This window comes from Eucyclogobius newberryi, unplaced genomic scaffold (assembly GCF_026437365.1).
Source record: "Eucyclogobius newberryi isolate DKJ021-1_F unplaced genomic scaffold, fEucNew1.0.hap1 SCAF_184, whole genome shotgun sequence".
Taxonomy (NCBI): Eukaryota; Metazoa; Chordata; class Actinopteri; order Gobiiformes; family Gobiidae; genus Eucyclogobius; species Eucyclogobius newberryi.
The window spans coordinates 126433-145000 of NW_027315817.1; the positions used below are offsets into that span (position 1 = coordinate 126433).

At 50.3% G+C, this 18568-nt stretch overlaps 1 protein-coding gene across 1 annotated transcript in view; it reads left to right on the forward strand.

Annotated features, from left to right (window-relative positions):
- The window catches only part of col6a4a (collagen, type VI, alpha 4a), a 147303-nt gene that overhangs the window by 126407 nt on the left and 2328 nt on the right, over positions 1–18568 (forward strand). The window contains exon 46 of the mRNA XM_072451392.1: positions 6796–6929. Within this exon, the coding sequence (XP_072307493.1) occupies positions 6796–6929 (134 nt within the window). The remainder of the gene's footprint in view (positions 1–6795; positions 6930–18568) is intronic.

Sequence of the window (18568 nt, forward strand, 5' to 3'; positions counted from 1 at the left end):
AGAACACGACCAAAACAAGACCAGAACACGCTCCAGAACCAGAACCAGAACACGATCAGAACATGACCAGAACCAGAACACGACCAGAACATGACCAGAACATGACCAGAACACGACCAGAACACGACCAGAACATGACCAGAACCAGAACATGACCAGCACGTTCCAGAACCAGAACACGACCAAAACAAGAACAGAACACGCTCCAGAACCAGAACCAGAACATGACCAGAACACGACCAGAACATGAGCAGAACACGACCAGAACATGACCAGAACACGACCAGAACACGACCAGAACCAGAACACGACCAGAACACGACCAGAACCAGAACCAGAACACGACCAGAACATGAGCAGAACACGACCAGAACACGACCAGAACACGACCAGAACACGGCCAGAACACGACCAGAACACGACCAGAACATGAGCAGAACACGACCAGAACACGACCAGAACACGACCAGAACACGACCAGAACATGACCAGAACACGACCAGAACATGACCAGAACATGACCAGAACATGAGCAGAACACGACCAGAACACGACCAGAACATGACCAGAACACGACCAGAACTCGACCAGAACACGACCAGAACACGACCAGAACATGACCAGAACACGACCAGAACACGACCAGAACATGACCAGAACATGACCAGAACATGAGCAGAACACGACCAGAACACGACCAGAACACGACCAGAACACGACCAGAACATGAGCAGAACTAGAACACGGCCAGAACACGACCAGAACACGACCAGAACATGAGCAGAACCAGAACACGACCAGAACACGACCAGAACACGACCAGAACATGACCAGAACCAGAACATGACCAGAGCATGACCAGAACATGACCAGAACCAGAACCAGAACATGACCAGCACGTTCCAGAACCAGAACACGACCAAAACAAGACCAGAACACGCTCCAGAACCAGAACCAGAACACGACCAGAACACGACCAGAACATGACCAGAACACGACCAGAACACGACCAGAACACGACCAGAACACGACCAGAACATGAGCAGAACTAGAACACGACCAGAACACGACCAGAACATGACCAGAACACGACCAGAACATGACCAGAACACGACCAGAACACGACCAGAACATGACCAGAACACGACCAGAACATGACCAGAACCAGAACATGACCAGAACCAGAACATGACCAGAACATGACCAGAACATGACCAGAACCAGAACCAGAACATGACCAGCACGTTCCAGAACCAGAACACGACCAAAACAAGACCAGAACACGCTCCAGAACCAGAACCAGAACACGATCAGAACATGACCAGAACCAGAACACGACCAGAACACGACCAGAACATGACCAGAACCAGAACCAGAACACGACCAGAACATGAGCAGAACACGACCAGAACCAGAACCAGAACATGACCAGCACGTTCCAGAACCAGAACACGACCAGAACATGACCAGAACACGACCAGAACACGACCAGAACCAGAACACGACCAGAACACGACCAGAACCAGAACCAGAACACGACCAGAACACGACCAGAACACGACCAGAACATGACCAGAACCAGAACATGACCAGAACCAGAACATGACCAGAACCAGAACCAGAACATGACCAGCACGTTCCAGAACCAGAACACGACCAAAACAAGACCAGAACACGCTCCAGAACCAGAACCAGAACATGACCAGAACACGACCAGAACATGAGCAGAACACGACCAGAACATGACCAGAACACGACCAGAACACGACCAGAACCAGAACACGACCAGAACACGACCAGAACCAGAACCAGAACACGACCAGAACACGACCAGAACACGACCAGAACATGACCAGAACCAGAACACGACCAGAACACGACCAGAACATGACCAGCACGTTCCAGAACCAGAACCAGAACACGAACAGAAAACACGCTCCAGAACCAGAACCAGAACATGAGCAGAACCAGAAAATGACCAGAACACGACCAGAACACGACCAGAACATGACCAGAACCAGAACATGACCAGAACATGACCAGAACATGACCAGAACCAGAACCAGAACATGACCAGCACGTTCCAGAACCAGAACACGACCAAAACAAGACCAGAACACGCTCCAGAACCAGAACCAGAACACGATCAGAACATGACCAGAACCAGAACACGACCAGAACACGACCAGAACACGACCAGAACACGACCAGAACACGACCAGAACCAGAACACGACCAGAACATGAGCAGAACTAGAACACGACCAGAACATGACCAGAACATGACCAGAACCAGAACACGACCAGAACACGACCAGAACCAGAACCAGAACACGACCAGAACACGACCAGAACACGACCAGAACATGACCAGAACCAGAACACGACCAGAACACGACCAGAACACGACCAGAACATGACCAGAACATGACCAGAACACGACCAGAACATGACCAGCACGTTCCAGAACCAGAACCAGAACACGAACAGAAAACACGCTCCAGAACCAGAACCAGAACATGAGCAGAACCAGAACACGACCAGAACACGACCAGAACACGACCAGAACCAGAAAATGACCAGAACACGACCAGAACACGACCAGAACATGACCAGAACCAGAACCAGAACACGACCAGAACACGACCAGAACACGACCAGAACATGACCAGAACCAGAACATGACCAGAACCAGAACATGACCAGAACCAGAACATGACCAGAACCAGAACCAGAACATGACCAGCACGTTCCAGAACCAGAACACGACCAAAACAAGACCAGAACCAGAACATGACCAGAACACGACCAGAACACGACCAGAACACGACCAGAACATGACCAGAACCAGAACATGACCAGAACACGACCAGAACATGAGCAGAACATGACCAGAACCAGAACACGACCAGAACACGACCAGAACACGACCAGAACATGACCAGAACCAGAACATGACCAGAACATGACCAGAACATGACCAGAACATGAGCAGAACATGAGCAGAACCAGAACACGACCAGAACACGACCAGAACACGACCAGAACATGACCAGAACATGACCAGAACCAGAACATGACCAGAACATGACCAGAACATGAGCAGAACCAGAACACGACCAGAACATGACCAGAACCAGAACACGACCAGAACACGACCAGAACACGACCAGAACACGACCAGAACACGACCAGAACATGACCAGAACCAGAACCAGAACATGACCAGCACGTTCCAGAACCAGAACACGACCAGAACATGACCAGAACACGACCAGAACACGACCAGAACACGACCAGAACCAGAACACGACCAGAACACGACCAGAACCAGAACCAGAACACGACCAGAACACGACCAGAACACGACCAGAACATGACCAGAACCAGAACACGACCAGGACACGACCAGAACCAGAACCAGAACACGACCAGAACACGACCAGAACACGACCAGAACATGACCAGAACATGACCAGAACACGACCAGAACACGACCAGAACCAGAACACGACCAGAACACGACCAGAACATGACCAGAACATGACCAGAACCAGAACACGACCAGAACATGACCAGAACCAGAACCAGAACACGACCAGAACACGACCAGAACATGACCAGAACATGAGCAGAACCAGAACATGACCAGAACACGACCAGAACACGACCAGAACACGACCAGAACACGACCAGAACATGAGCAGAACCAGAACACGACCAGAACACGACCAGAACACGACCAGAACACGACCAGAACCAGAACCAGAACACGACCAGAACATGACCAGAACCAGAACCAGAACACGACCAGAACATGACCAGAACACGACCAGAACACGACCAGAACATGACCAGCACGTTCCAGAACCAGAACACGAACAGAAAACACGCTCCAGAACCAGAACCAGAACATGAGCAGAACATGAGCAGAACCAGAACACGACCAGAACACGACCAGAACACGACCAGAACACGACCAGAACATGACCAGCACGTTCCAGAACCAGAACACGAACAGAAAACACGCTCCAGAACCAGAACCAGAACATGAGCAGAACATGAGCAGAACCAGAACACGACCAGAACACGACCAGAACACGACCAGAACACGACCAGAACACGACCAGAACCAGAACACGACCAGAACACGACCAGAACCAGAACCAGAACACGACCAGAACACGACCAGAACACGACCAGAACATGACCAGAACCAGAACACGACCAGGACACGACCAGAACCAGAACCAGAACACGACCAGAACACGACCAGAACATGACCAGAACATGACCAGAACACGACCAGAACACGACCAGAACCAGAACACGACCAGAACACGACCAGAACATGACCAGAACACGACCAGAACCAGAACACGACCAGAACATGACCAGAACCAGAACCAGAACACGACCAGAACACGACCAGAACATGAGCAGAACCAGAACATGACCAGAACACGACCAGAACACGACCAGAACACGACCAGAACACGACCAGAACATGAGCAGAACCAGAACACGACCAGAACACGACCAGAACACGACCAGAACACGACCAGAACATGACCAGAACCAGAACCAGAACACGACCAGAACATGACCAGAACCAGAACCAGAACACGACCAGAACATGACCAGAACACGACCAGAACACGACCAGAACATGAGCAGAACTAGAACACGACCAGAACACGACCAGAACACGACCAGAACACGACCAGAACACGACCAGAACACGACCAGAACCAGAACCAGAACACGACCAGAACATGAGCAGAACACGACCAGAACCAGAACCAGAACATGACCAGCACGTTCCAGAACCAGAACACGACCAGAACATGACCAGAACACGACCAGAACCAGAACACGACCAGAACATGACCAGAACCAGAACCAGAACACGACCAGAACACGACCAGAACATGAGCAGAACCAGAACATGACCAGAACACGACCAGAACACGACCAGAACACGACCAGAACACGACCAGAACATGAGCAGAACCAGAACACGACCAGAACACGACCAGAACACGACCAGAACACGACCAGAACATGACCAGAACCAGAACCAGAACACGACCAGAACATGACCAGAACCAGAACCAGAACACGACCAGAACATGACCAGAACACGACCAGAACACGACCAGAACATGAGCAGAACTAGAACACGACCAGAACACGACCAGAACACGACCAGAACATGACCAGCACGTTCCAGAACCAGAACACGAACAGAAAACACGCTCCAGAACCAGAACCAGAACATGAGCAGAACATGAGCAGAACCAGAACACGACCAGAACACGACCAGAACATGACCAGAACCAGAACCAGAACACGACCAGAACACGACCAGAACACGACCAGAACACGACCAGAACATGACCAGCACGTTCCAGAACCAGAACACGAACAGAAAACACGCTCCAGAACCAGAACCAGAACATGAGCAGAACATGAGCAGAACCAGAACACGACCAGAACACGACCAGAACACGACCAGAACATGACCAGAACCAGAACATGACCAGAACCAGAACATGACCAGAACATGACCAGAACCAGAACCAGAACATGACCAGCACGTTCCAGAACCAGAACACGACCAAAACAAGACCAGAACACGCTCCAGAACCAGAACCAGAACACGATCAGAACATGACCAGAACCAGAACACGACCAGAACATGACCAGAACATGACCAGAACACGACCAGAACATGACCAGAACATGACCAGAACCAGAACACGACCAGAACATGACCAGAACCAGAACCAGAACACGACCAGAACACGACCAGAACATGAGCAGAACCAGAACACGACCAGAACACGACCAGAACACGACCAGAACACGACCAGAACATGACCAGAACCAGAACCAGAACACGACCAGAACATGACCAGAACACGACCAGAACATGAGCAGAACTAGAACACGACCAGAACACGACCAGAACATGACCAGAACACGACCAGAACACGACCAGAACCAGAACACGACCAGAACACGACCAGAACACGACCAGAACATGACCAGAACCAGAACACGACCAGAACACGACCAGAACATGACCAGAACACGACCAGAACACGACCAGAACACGACCAGAACACGACCAGAACATGACCAGAACCAGAACCAGAACACGACCAGAACATGACCAGAACACGACCAGAACATGACCAGCACGTTCCAGAACCAGAACCAGAACACGAACAGAAAACACGCTCCAGAACCAGAACCAGAACATGAGCAGAACATGAGCAGAACCAGAACACGACCAGAACACGACCAGAACACGACCAGAACATGACCAGAACCAGAACATGACCAGAACCAGAACATGACCAGAACATGACCAGAACATGACCAGAACCAGAACCAGAACATGACCAGCACGTTCCAGAACCAGAACACGACCAAAACAAGACCAGAACACGCTCCAGAACCAGAACCAGAACACAATCAGAACATGACCAGAACCAGAACACGACCAGAACATGACCAGAACACGACCAGAACACGACCAGAACCAGAACACGACCAGAACACGACCAGAACATGACCAGAACACGACCAGAACACGACCAGAACATGACCAGAACACGACCAGAACACGACCAGAACCAGAACACGACCAGAACACGACCAGAACACGACCAGAACATGACCAGAACCAGAACACGACCAGAACACGACCAGAACATGACCAGAACACGACCAGAACACGACCAGAACCAGAACCAGAACCCGTCTGATTTTCGTGTCCCTTCTCCAGTCAGGGTCCTCTGATCGTGAACGATGAGGTCTTTGAGGAGAGACAGGAGCGTTTCCAGGAGCAGACGGGACAGGTGCAGGTGGACCTGACTCAGACCTGGAGCTTGTCCACGGCCCAAAAGAACAATAAGAAAGGTAAATATTGCAGTGATCGTAAAATCAAACTTGCTCAGACTTTTTCAAACATTTGAGTCTTTTTTGTTGGAGTTTGAAAAGGACATTTTTCTAAAAAGGGAAAATATGAAATATTATTTGTATTATTGTTGCCTTTAAACCTTTAGTTTGACATCTCATGTTGTAGAACTAAAATAATACATCTTTAAGAAACATACTGCTTATACCCCACAGTGCTGACCGTGTCATTCCTCTTGCAGCCAGTAGATGGAGCCACTTTAAGACAAACTCTTACGTCCTGGTCTCAGCGCACAGTTGTGCTGATGGTGATTAGACAGAATGAGACTGAGTCTCGGAGGAGAAAAGAGAGAGGAGGAGTGAGGGTGCAGAGGAGGAGTGAGGGTGCAGAGGAGTGAGGGTGCAGAGGAGGAGTGAGGGTGCAGAGGAGTGAGGGTGCAGAGGAGGAGTGAGGGTGCAGAGGAGTGAGGGTGCAGAGGAGGAGTGAGGGTGCAGAGGAGGCAAGAGGGTGCAGAGGAGGAGTGAGGGTGCAGAGGAGGAGTGAGGGTGCAGAGGAGGAGTGAGGGTGCAGAGGAGTGAGGGTGCAGAGGAGGAGTGAGGGTGCAGAGGAGTGAGGGTGCAGAGGAGGAGTGAGGGTGCAGAGGAGTGAGGGTGCAGAGGAGGAGTGAGGGTGCAGAGGAGGCAAGAGGGTGCAGAGGAGGAGTGAGGGTGCAGAGGAGGAGTGAGGGTGCAGAGGAGGAGTGAGGGTGCAGAGGAGTGAGGGTGCAGAGGAGGAGTGAGGGTGCAGAGGAGGCAAGAGGGTGCAGAGGAGGAGTGAGGGTGCAGAGGAGGAGTGAGGGTGCAGAGGAGTGAAGGTGCAGAGGAGGAGTGAGGGTGCAGAGGAGTGAGGGTGCAGAGGAGTGAGGGTGCAGAGGAGGAGTGAGGGTGCAGAGGAGTGAGGGTGCAGAGGAGGAGTGAGGGTGCAGAGGGGGCAAGAGGGTGCAGAGGAGGAGTGAGGGTGCAGAGGAGGTTGTATTTTGGGGTCTTTTCATCATGTGAGGACGTCTCAGGCTCTGACAACGTTTCACTGATGTTTGAGACGTTTCAGTCACAGGTGATTTTAATGTTCATGTGGATCATGTTTGTGACAAACTCTAGAGCTCGATGCTGCTCACAGAAGTCATATTTACCCCCTTTGTTATTAGAGTGCATTTAGAGAACCTCTGCATGTTCTCCGTCATGTTCTCCCTCACGTTCTCCCTCACGTTCTCCGTCACGTTCTCCCTCACGTTCTCCCTCACATTCTCCTTCAAGTTCTCCGTCACGTTCTCCCTCACGTTCTCCGTCATGTTCTCCGTCACTTTCTCCATCACGTTCTCCGTCATGTTCTCTGTCATGTTCTCCCTCACGTTCTCCGTCATGTTCTCCGTCATGTTCTCTCTCATGTTCTCCATCACGTTCTCCGTCATGTTCTCTGTCATGTTCTCCCTCACGTTCTCCCTCACGTTCTCCCTCACGTTCTCCCTCACGTTCTCCTTCAAGTTCTCCGTCATGTTCTCCATCACGTTCTCCGTCATGTTCTCCATCACGTTCTCCAACATGTTCTCCGTCATGTTCTCTGTCATGTTCTCCCTCACGTTCTCCGTCATGTTCTCCGTCATGTTCTCCCTCACGTTCTCCCTCACGTTCTCCCTCACGTTCTCCGTCACGTTCTCCTTCAAGTTCTCCGTCATGTTCTCCGTCACGTTCTCCGTCACGTTCTCCATCACGTTCTCCCTCATGTTCTCCCTCACATTCTCACTCACGTTCTCCCTCACGTTGTCCCTCATGTTCTCCATCACGTTCTCCATCACGTTCTCCCTCACGTTCTCACTCACGTTCTCCCTCACGTTCTCCGTCACGTTCTCCGTCATGTTCTCTGTCATGTTCTCCCTCATGTTCTCCCTCACGTTCTCCGTCATGTTCTCCCTCATGTTCTCCCTCATGTTCTCCATCAAGTTCTCCCTCACATTCTCACTCACGTTCTCCCTTACGTTGTCCCTCATGTTCTCCCTCACGTTCTCCCTCACGTTCTCCCTCATGTTCTCCCTCACGTTCTCCCTCACGTTCTCCCTCACGTTCTCCCTCACGTTCTCCCTCATGTTCTCCCTAGCGTTCTCACTCACGTTCTCCCTCACGTTCTCCCTCATGTTCTCACTCACGTTCTCCCTCACGTTCTCACTCACGTTCTCCCTCACGTTCTCCCTCACGTTCTCCCTCACGTTCTCACTCACGTTCTCCCTCACGTTCTCCCTCATGTTCTCCCTCACGTTCTCCCTCATGTTCTCCCTCACGTTCTCCCTCACGTTCTCACTCACGTTCTCTCTCACGTTCTCCCTCACGTTCTCCCTCACGTTCTCTCTCACGTTCTCCCTCACGTTCTCCCTCACGTTCTCACTCACGTTCTCCCTCACGTTCTCCCTCACGTTCTCACTCACGTTCTCCCTCACGTTCTCCCTCACGTTCTCACTCACGTTCTCCCTCACGTTCTCCCTCATGTTCTCCCTCACGTTCTCACTCACGTTCTCCGTCACGTTCTCCCTCACGTTCTCCGTCATGTTCTCCCTCATGTTCTCCCTCACGTTCTCCATCACGTTCTCCGTCATGTTCTCCCTCACGTTCTCCGTCATGTTCTCTGTCATGTTCTCCCTCACGTTCTCCATCACGTTCTCCCTCATGTTCTCCCTCACGTTCTCCATCACGTTCTCCCTCATGTTCTCCATCAAGTTCTCCCTCACATTCTCACTCACGTTCTCCCTTACGTTGTCCCTCATGTTCTCCATCACGTTCTCCATCACGTTCTCCGTCATGTTATCCCTCATGTTCTCCCACACGTTCTCACTCACGTTCTCCCTCACGTTCTCCGTCATGTTCTCCGTCATGTTCTCTCTCATGTTCTCCATCACGTTCTCCGTCATGTTCTCCATCACGTTCTCCGTCATGTTCTCTGTCATGTTCTCCGTCATGTTCTCCCTCATGTTCTCCGTCACGTTCTCCGTTACGTTCTCCATCACGTTCTCCGTCATGTTCTCCCTCATGTTCTCCCTCACGTTCTCACTCACGTTCTCCCTCACGTTCTCCGTCATGTTCTCCGTCATGTTCTCTCATGTTCTCCATCACGTTCTCCGTCATGTTCTCCCTCACGTTCTCCGTCATGTTCTCTGTCATGTTCTCCCTCATGTTCTCCATCACGTTCTCCCTCATGTTCTCCCTCACGTTCTCCATCACGTTCTCCCTCATGTTCTCCATCACGTTCTCCCTCATGTTCTCCATCAAGTTCTCCCTCACATTCTCCCTCATGTTCTCCCTCACGTTCTCCATCACGTTCTCCCTCATGTTCTCCCTCACGTTCTCCATCACGTTGTCCCTCATGTTCTCCATCACGTTCTCCCTCACGTTCTCCGTCACGTTCTCCCTCACGTTCTCCCTCACATTCTCCCTCATGTTCTCCATCACGTTCTCCCTCACGTTCTCCCTCACGTTCTCCCTCACGTTCTCCCTCACGTTCTCCGTCACGTTCTCCCTCACGTTCTCCCTCACGTTCTCCCTCACGTCCATCATGTTCTCCCTCATGTTCTCCGTCACGTTCTCCATCACGTTCTCCCTCATGTTCTCCATCAAGTTCTCCCTCACATTCTCACTCACGTTCTCCCTCACGTTGTCCCTCATGTTCTCCATCACGTTCTCCGTCATGTTCTCTGTCATGTTCTCCCTCACGTTCTCCCTCACGTCCATCATGTTCTCCCTCATGTTCTCCGTCACGTTCTCCATCACGTTCTCCCTCATGTTCTCCATCAAGTTCTCCCTCACATTCTCACTCACGTTCTCCCTTACGTTGTCCCTCATGTTCTCCATCACGTTCTCCATCACGTTCTCCGTCATGTTATCCCTCATGTTCTCCCACACGTTCTCACTCACGTTCTCCCTCACGTTCTCCGTCATGTTCTCCGTCATGTTCTCTCTCATGTTCTCCATCACGTTCTCCGTCATGTTCTCTGTCATGTTCTCCGTCATGTTCTCCCTCATGTTCTCCGTCACGTTGTCCCTCATGTTCTCCATCACGTTCTCCGTCATGTTCTCCCTCATGTTCTCCCTCACGTTCTCCATCACGTTCTCCCTCATGTTCTCCATCAAGTTCTCCCTCACATTCTCACTCACGTTCTCCCTCACGTTGTCCCTCATGTTCTCCATCACGTTCTCCGTCATGTTCTCTGTCATGTTCTCCCTCACGTTCTCCATCACGTTCTCCCTCATGTTCTCCATCAAGTTCTCCCTCACATTCTCACTCACGTTCTCCCTCACGTTCTCCCTCATGTTCTCCATCACGTTCTCCATCACGTTCTCCGTCATGTTCTCCGTCATGTTCTCTCTCATGTTCTCCATCACGTTCTCCCTCATGTTCTCCCTCATGTTCTCCCTCACGTTCTCCCTCACGTTCTCCATCACGTTCTCCCTCATGTTCTCCCTCATGTTCTCCGTCATGTTCTCTCTCATGTTCTCCATCACGTTCTCCGTCATGTTCTCCGTCACGTTCTCCGTCATGTTCTCCGTCACGTTCTCCCTCACGTTCTCCCTCACGTTCTCCCTCATGTTCTCCCTCACGTTCTCCCTCACGTTCTCCCTCATGTTCTCCCTCACGTTCTCCCTCACGTTCTCCCTCACGTTCTCCCTCACGTTCTCCCTCATGTTCTCCCTCACGTTCTCCCTCACGTTCTCCCTCATGTTCTCCCTCACGTTCTCCCTCACGTTCTCCCTCACGTTCTCCCTCACGTTCTCCCTCATCTTCTCCCTAGCGTTCTCACTCACGTTCTCCCTCACGTTCTCCCTCATGTTCTCACTCACGTTCTCCCTCACGTTCTCACTCACGTTCTCCCTCACGTTCTCCCTCACGTTCTCCCTCACGTTCTCACTCACGTTCTCCCTCACGTTCTCCCTCATGTTCTCCCTCACGTTCTCCCTCATGTTCTCCCTCACGTTCTCCCTCACGTTCTCCCTCACGTTCTCCCTCACGTTCTCACTCACGTTCTCTCTCACGTTCTCCCTCACGTTCTCCCTCACGTTCTCTCTCACGTTCTCACTCACGTTCTCACTCACGTTCTCCCTCACGTTCTCCCTCACGTTCTCCCTCACGTTCTCACTCACGCTCTCCCTCACGTTCTCCCTCACGTTCTCCCTCATGTTCTCCCTCACGTTCTCACTCACGTTCTCCCTCACGTTCTCCCTCATGTTCTCCCTCACGTTCTCCCTCACGTTCTCCCTCATGTTCTCCCTCACGTTCTCCCTCACGTTCTCCCTCACGTTCTCCCTCATGTTCTCCCTCACGTTCTCCCTCACGTTCTCCCTCACGTTCTCCCTCACGTTCTCCCTCATGTTCTCCCTAGCGTTCTCACTCACGTTCTCCCTCACGTTCTCCCTCATGTTCTCACTCACGTTCTCCCTCACGTTCTCACTCACGTTCTCCCTCACGTTCTCCCTCACGTTCTCCCTCACGTTCTCACTCACGTTCTCCCTCACGTTCTCCCTCACGTTCTCCCTCACGTTCTCCCTCACGTTCTCCCTCACGTTCTCCCTCATGTTCTCCGTCATGTTCTCTCTCATGTTCTCCATCACGTTCTCACTCACGTTCCCCGTCATGTTCTCCGTCACGTTCTCCCTCACGTTCTCCCTCACGTTCTCCCTCACGTTCTCACTCACGTTCTCCCTCACGTTCTCCCTCACGTTCTCACTCACGTTCTCCCTCACGTTCTCCCTCACGTTCTCACTCACGTTCTCCCTCACGTTCTCCCTCACGTTCTCCCTCATGTTCTCCCTCACGTTCTCACTCACGTTCTCAGTCACGTTCTCCCTCACGTTCTCCGTCATGTTCTCCCTCATGTTCTCCCTCACGTTCTCCATCACGTTCTCCCTCATGTTCTCCCTCACATTCTCACTCACGTTCTCCCTCACGTTGTCCCTCATGTTCTCCATCACGTTCTCCATCACGTTCTCCCTCACGTTCTCACTCACGTTCTCCCTCACGTTCTCCGTCACGTTCTCCGTCATGTTCTCTGTCATGTTCTCCCTCATGTTCTCCCTCACGTTCTCCGTCATGTTCTCCCTCATGTTCTCCCACACGTTCTCACTCACGTTCTCCCTCACGTTCTCCGTCACGTTCTCCGTCATGTTCTCTGTCATGTTCTCCCTCATGTTCTCCCACACGTTCTCACTCACGTTCTCACTCACGTTCTCCCTCACGTTCTCACTCACGTTCTCCCTCACGTTCTCCCTCACGTTCTCCCTCACGTTCTCACTCACGTTCTCCCTCACGTTCTCCCTCACGTTCTCACTCACGTTCTCCCTCACGTTCTCCCTCACGTTCTCACTCACGTTCTCCCTCACGTTCTCCCTCACGTTCTCCCTCATGTTCTCCCTCACGTTCTCACTCACGTTCTCCGTCACGTTCTCCCTCACGTTCTCCGTCATGTTCTCCCTCATGTTCTCCCTCACGTTCTCCATCACGTTCTCCCTCACGTTCTCCGTCATGTTCTCTGTCATGTTCTCCCTCACGTTCTCCATCACGTTCTCCCTCATGTTCTCCCTCACGTTCTCCATCACGTTCTCCGTCATGTTCTCCCTCACGTTCTCCGTCATGTTCTCTGTCATGTTCTCCCTCACGTTCTCCATCACGTTCTCCCTCATGTTCTCCATCAAGTTCTCCCTCACATTCTCACTCACGTTCTCCCTTACGTTCTCCGTCATGTTCTCACTCACGTTCTCCGTCACGTTCTCCATCACGTTCTCCGTCATGTTCTCCATCACGTTCTCCGTCATGTTCTCTGTCATGTTCTCCGTCATGTTCTCCCTCATGTTCTCCGTCACGTTCTCCGTTACGTTCTCCATCACGTTCTCCGTCATGTTCTCCCTCATGTTCTCCCTCACGTTCTCACTCACGTTCTCCCTCACGTTCTCCGTCATGTTCTCCGTCATGTTCTCCCTCATGTTCTCCGTCACGTTCTCCGTTACGTTCTCCATCACGTTCTCCGTCATGTTCTCCCTCATGTTCTCCCTCACGTTCTCACTCACGTTCTCCCTCACGTTCTCCGTCATGTTCTCCGTCATGTTCTCTCATGTTCTCCATCACGTTCTCCGTCATGTTCTCCCTCACGTTCTCCGTCATGTTCTCTGTCATGTTCTCCCTCATGTTCTCCATCACGTTCTCCCTCATGTTCTCCCTCACGTTCTCCCTCACGTTCTCACTCACGTTCTCCCTCACGTTCTCTGTCATGTTCTCCCTCACGTTCTCCCTCATGTTCTCTCTCATGTTCTCCATCACGTTCTCACTCACGTTCTCACTCACGTTCTCCCTCACGTTCTCCCTCACGTTCTCACTCACGTTCTCCGTCATGTTCTCCGTTATGTTCTCCGTCATGTTCTCCCTCACGTTCTCCCTCATGTTCTCCCTCACGTTCTCCCTCACGTTCTCACTCATGTTCTCCCTCACGTTCTCCCTCATGTTCTCTCTCATGTTCTCCATCACGTTCTCACTCACGTTCTCACTCACGTTCTCCGTCATGTTCTCCCTCACGTTCTCCCTCATGTTCTCACTCACGTTCTCACTCACGTTCTCCGTCATGTTCTCCCTCACGTTCTCACTCATGTTCTCCCTCACGTTCTCCGTCATGTTCTCCGTCATGTTCTCCGTCACGTTCTCACTCACGTTCTCACGTTCTGTAGCAGTGTTCTGTAGCGTAGCCGCAGACTCGGGCGTGGCTTGTGGACAGGTCGTGCGTCGCTGGTACTTTGACTCCGCCCTTGGTGCTTGTTCCTCCTTTTGGTTCGGCGGCGGCGGAAACGCAAACCGCTTTAGCTCAGAGCATGTCCCCACGCCTCACACCGACCAGAACCAGAACCAGGACCAGAACCAGGACCAGGACCAGAACCAGAACCAGGACCAGGACCAGAACCAGAACCAGGACCAGAACCAGGACCAGGACCAGAACCAGGACCAGGACCAGGACCAGGACCAGGACCAGGACCAGGACCAGGACCAGGACCAGAACCAGGACCAGGACCAGGACCAGGACCAGGACCAGGACCAGGACCAGGACCAGAACCAGGACCAGGACCAGGACCAGGACCAGAACCAGGACCAGGACCAGGACCAGGACCAGGACCAGGACCAGGACCAGGACCAGGACCAGAACCAGAACCAGAACCAGGACCAGGACCAGGACCAGGACCAGGACCAGGACCAGGACCAGGACCAGGACCAGGACCAGGACCAGGACCAGGACCAGGACAAGGACCAGAGCAACCAGAACTAAGCTACACTGTTGGTCGGGTCATCGTAGGGACGGGAAACACTGTGACGCACTTTTCGTGGAGGAAAAACATGAGTCTTCGTTAGTGACACATTATATATACTATACACATTATATATACTATATATACTATACACATTATATATACTATATATACTATACACATTATATATACTATATATACTATACACATTATATATACTATATATACTATACACATTATATATACTATACACATTATATATACTATATATACTATACACATTATATACACTATATATACTATACACATTATATATACTATATATACTATACACATTATATATACTATATATACTATACACATTATATATACTATACACATTATATATACTATATATACTATACACATTATATATACTATATATACTATACACATTATATATACTATATATACTATACACATTATATATACTATATATATACTGCAGATATCATACATTCAACTCCATCACCAGGAGCTGACATAGTGTACAGAAACATCTGTACACTATATGTATGTATGTATACATATATGTATGTATATATACATACATATATGTATACATATATATATATATATATATATATATATATATATCAAATCAAATCAATTTATTTTTGTAAGGCCCAAAATCAAAACAGCAGTTGCCTCTGAAGGCCACAGGGAGAAATGAATCAACAATGTCTGTGGTGGCGAGGGACGATGTCCCAGGTCCTCTGTCCTTAGCTCCTCCCTCTGTCCTTAGCTCCTCCCTCTGTCCTTAGCTCCTCCTTCTGCAGGAAAAACTACAAAAAAACCTCTTTGGGAAAAAAGCGTAGAAACCTGGAGGAGTTCCAGTGAAGGAGGGATCCCACTCTCACAGACGGACACGAGGAGACTGGAGCTGGAGACACTCTTCAGGCAGATGAGGGACCGTCGGAGTCGAGCAGGACCCACTCTTCAGGCAGATGAGGGACCGTCCACACAGGGCAGGGACCACTTCACCAGGGGAGGGGCATCTGGGTCCACAGGTCCTCAGGAGTGAGAGAAAGAAAAAGAAGGCGGTGAACAGTTTGCAAGTGGAATTAAAAAATAAATATTGTTTGATAGCATAAGTAGTCAGAAGAAGAAGAGGATAGTGCTCAAGCTGTCATACTTCCCCCAGCATAGTTACTCCTAGGGCAGCATAGCTAAAGCTGTGGGTTTATCTTTCTGTTCCTAACTACTCTGACCATAAGCGATTTCGAAGAGGAACGTTTTAAGCCTGGACTTAAATGAAGAGACTGTGTCAGCAGATTTAACATGGGTCGGGAGCTGATTCCATAACACAGGAGCTTGGTAGCTAAACGCTCTACCTCCTACAGTACTTTTAGAGACTCTTGGCACCACCAGAAGGCTCTACCTCCTACAGTACTTTTAGAGACTCTTGGGACCACCAGAAGGCTCTACCTCCTACAGTACTTTTAGAGACTCTTGGCACCACCAGAAGGCTCTACCTCCTACAGTACTTTTAGAGACTCTTGGCACCACCAGAAGGCCAGCATTCTGAGAGCGAAGAGCTCTGATTGGATGATATGGTTCTATAGCATCTTTGAGGTCGGATGGGGCCATGTCATTTATGGCTTTGTAGGTCAAGAGTAGAATTTTAAATGTGATTCTAAACTGGACAGGAGCCAGTGAAGAGACTTCAGCACCGGCGTAATGTGCTCTCTTCTTTTTGTTCATGTTAGTAATCTTGCTGCTGCATTTTGAACCAGTTAAAGCTTTTTATGGAGCTTTAAGGACCTGCTGTGAGCAGGAGTTACAGTCTAATCTAGTTGTTACAAATGCATGGATAAGTTTTTCGGCATCACTTTTAGGCAGGATTCTTCTGATTTTGGCTCTTGTTGCGCAAATGGAAATAGGCTGTTTTACAAGCTTGATTTATATGAGCTTTAAATGAGAGCTCCTGGTCAAATAAGACTCCAAGGTTTCTTACAGTAGAACTGGAGGCTACACTGACATTGTCCAGTGTGACTATCTGCTCAGATAGAGCGTCTCGTAGATGTTTAGGACCAGCACAATGACCTCGGTTTTTTCAGGGTTAAGAAGCAGGTAGTTTAGTGTCATCCAGGTTTTTATCTCCTTCACACAAGTACTAAGTCTGTCTACTTGATCGCTCTGATCAGGTTTCATTGATAAATACAGCTGAGTGTCATCTGCATAGCAGTGGAAGTTAATGTCATGTGACCTGATCATGTGACCTAACGGCTGCATGTAAAGAGTAAACAGAATTGGACCGAGTACTGACCCCTGTGGCACACCGTAAATTACTTTAGAGCAGGTGAGGAGCTCTGGTTTACATTAACAAATTGGAACCTATCAGATAGATAGGATTTAAACCAGCTGAGGGCTGTTCCTCCAACACCTACATCACATTCTAACCTCTGCAGTAGAATGTTGTGGTCGATGGTCAAACGCTGCGCTGAGGTCCAACAGAACCAGGACTGAGACCAGTCCATCGTCAGCGGCTGATAACAAATCATTTGTGACTTTAACTAGTGCAGTTTCAGTGCTGTGGTGGGCTCTGAACCCTGCTGTGGTGGGCTCTGAACCCTGCTGTGGTGGGCTCTGAACCCTGCTGTGGTGGGCTCTGAACCCTGCTGTGGTGGGCTCTGAACCCTGCTGTGGTGGGCTCTGAACCCTGCTGTGGTGGGCTCTGAACCCTGCTGTGGTGGGCTCTGGACCCTGCTGTGGTGGGCTCTGAACCCTGCTGTGGTGGGCTCTGAACCCTGCTGTGGTGGGCTCTGAACCCTGCTGTGGTGGGCTCTGAAAACTGCTGTGGTGGGCTCTGAACCCTGCTGTGGTGGGCTCTGAACACTGCTGTGATGGGCTCTGAACCCCGCTGTGGTGGGCTCTGAACCCTGCTGTGGTGGGCTCTGAACCCTGACTGAAAAACTTCAAATAAGTTATTGTCCTGCAGGTGGCGACAAAGCTGTTTTACTACAACTTTTTCAAGGATTTTAGAGACGAAGGGAAGATTTGAAATAGGTCTGTAGTTTACCAATAGGTCGGGATCTAGATTAGGCTTTTTCAGAAGAGGTTTAATGACTGCATGTTTGAAGGACTGTGGAACATAAACACTTTCGAGTGAAGTATTTATTATATTAAGAATAGGGTCTATAATTAGGGGGAGAATGTCTTTGAGGAGCTTGGAATGGGGTCTAGGACACAAGTTGAGCTTTTAGAGGACATAATGGCTGAAGTTATCTCTGCTTGATCAACAGCTGTGAACCTTTCTAAGTTTACAGGTGGATTTATATGGGACGTTAGATTTACAGCTT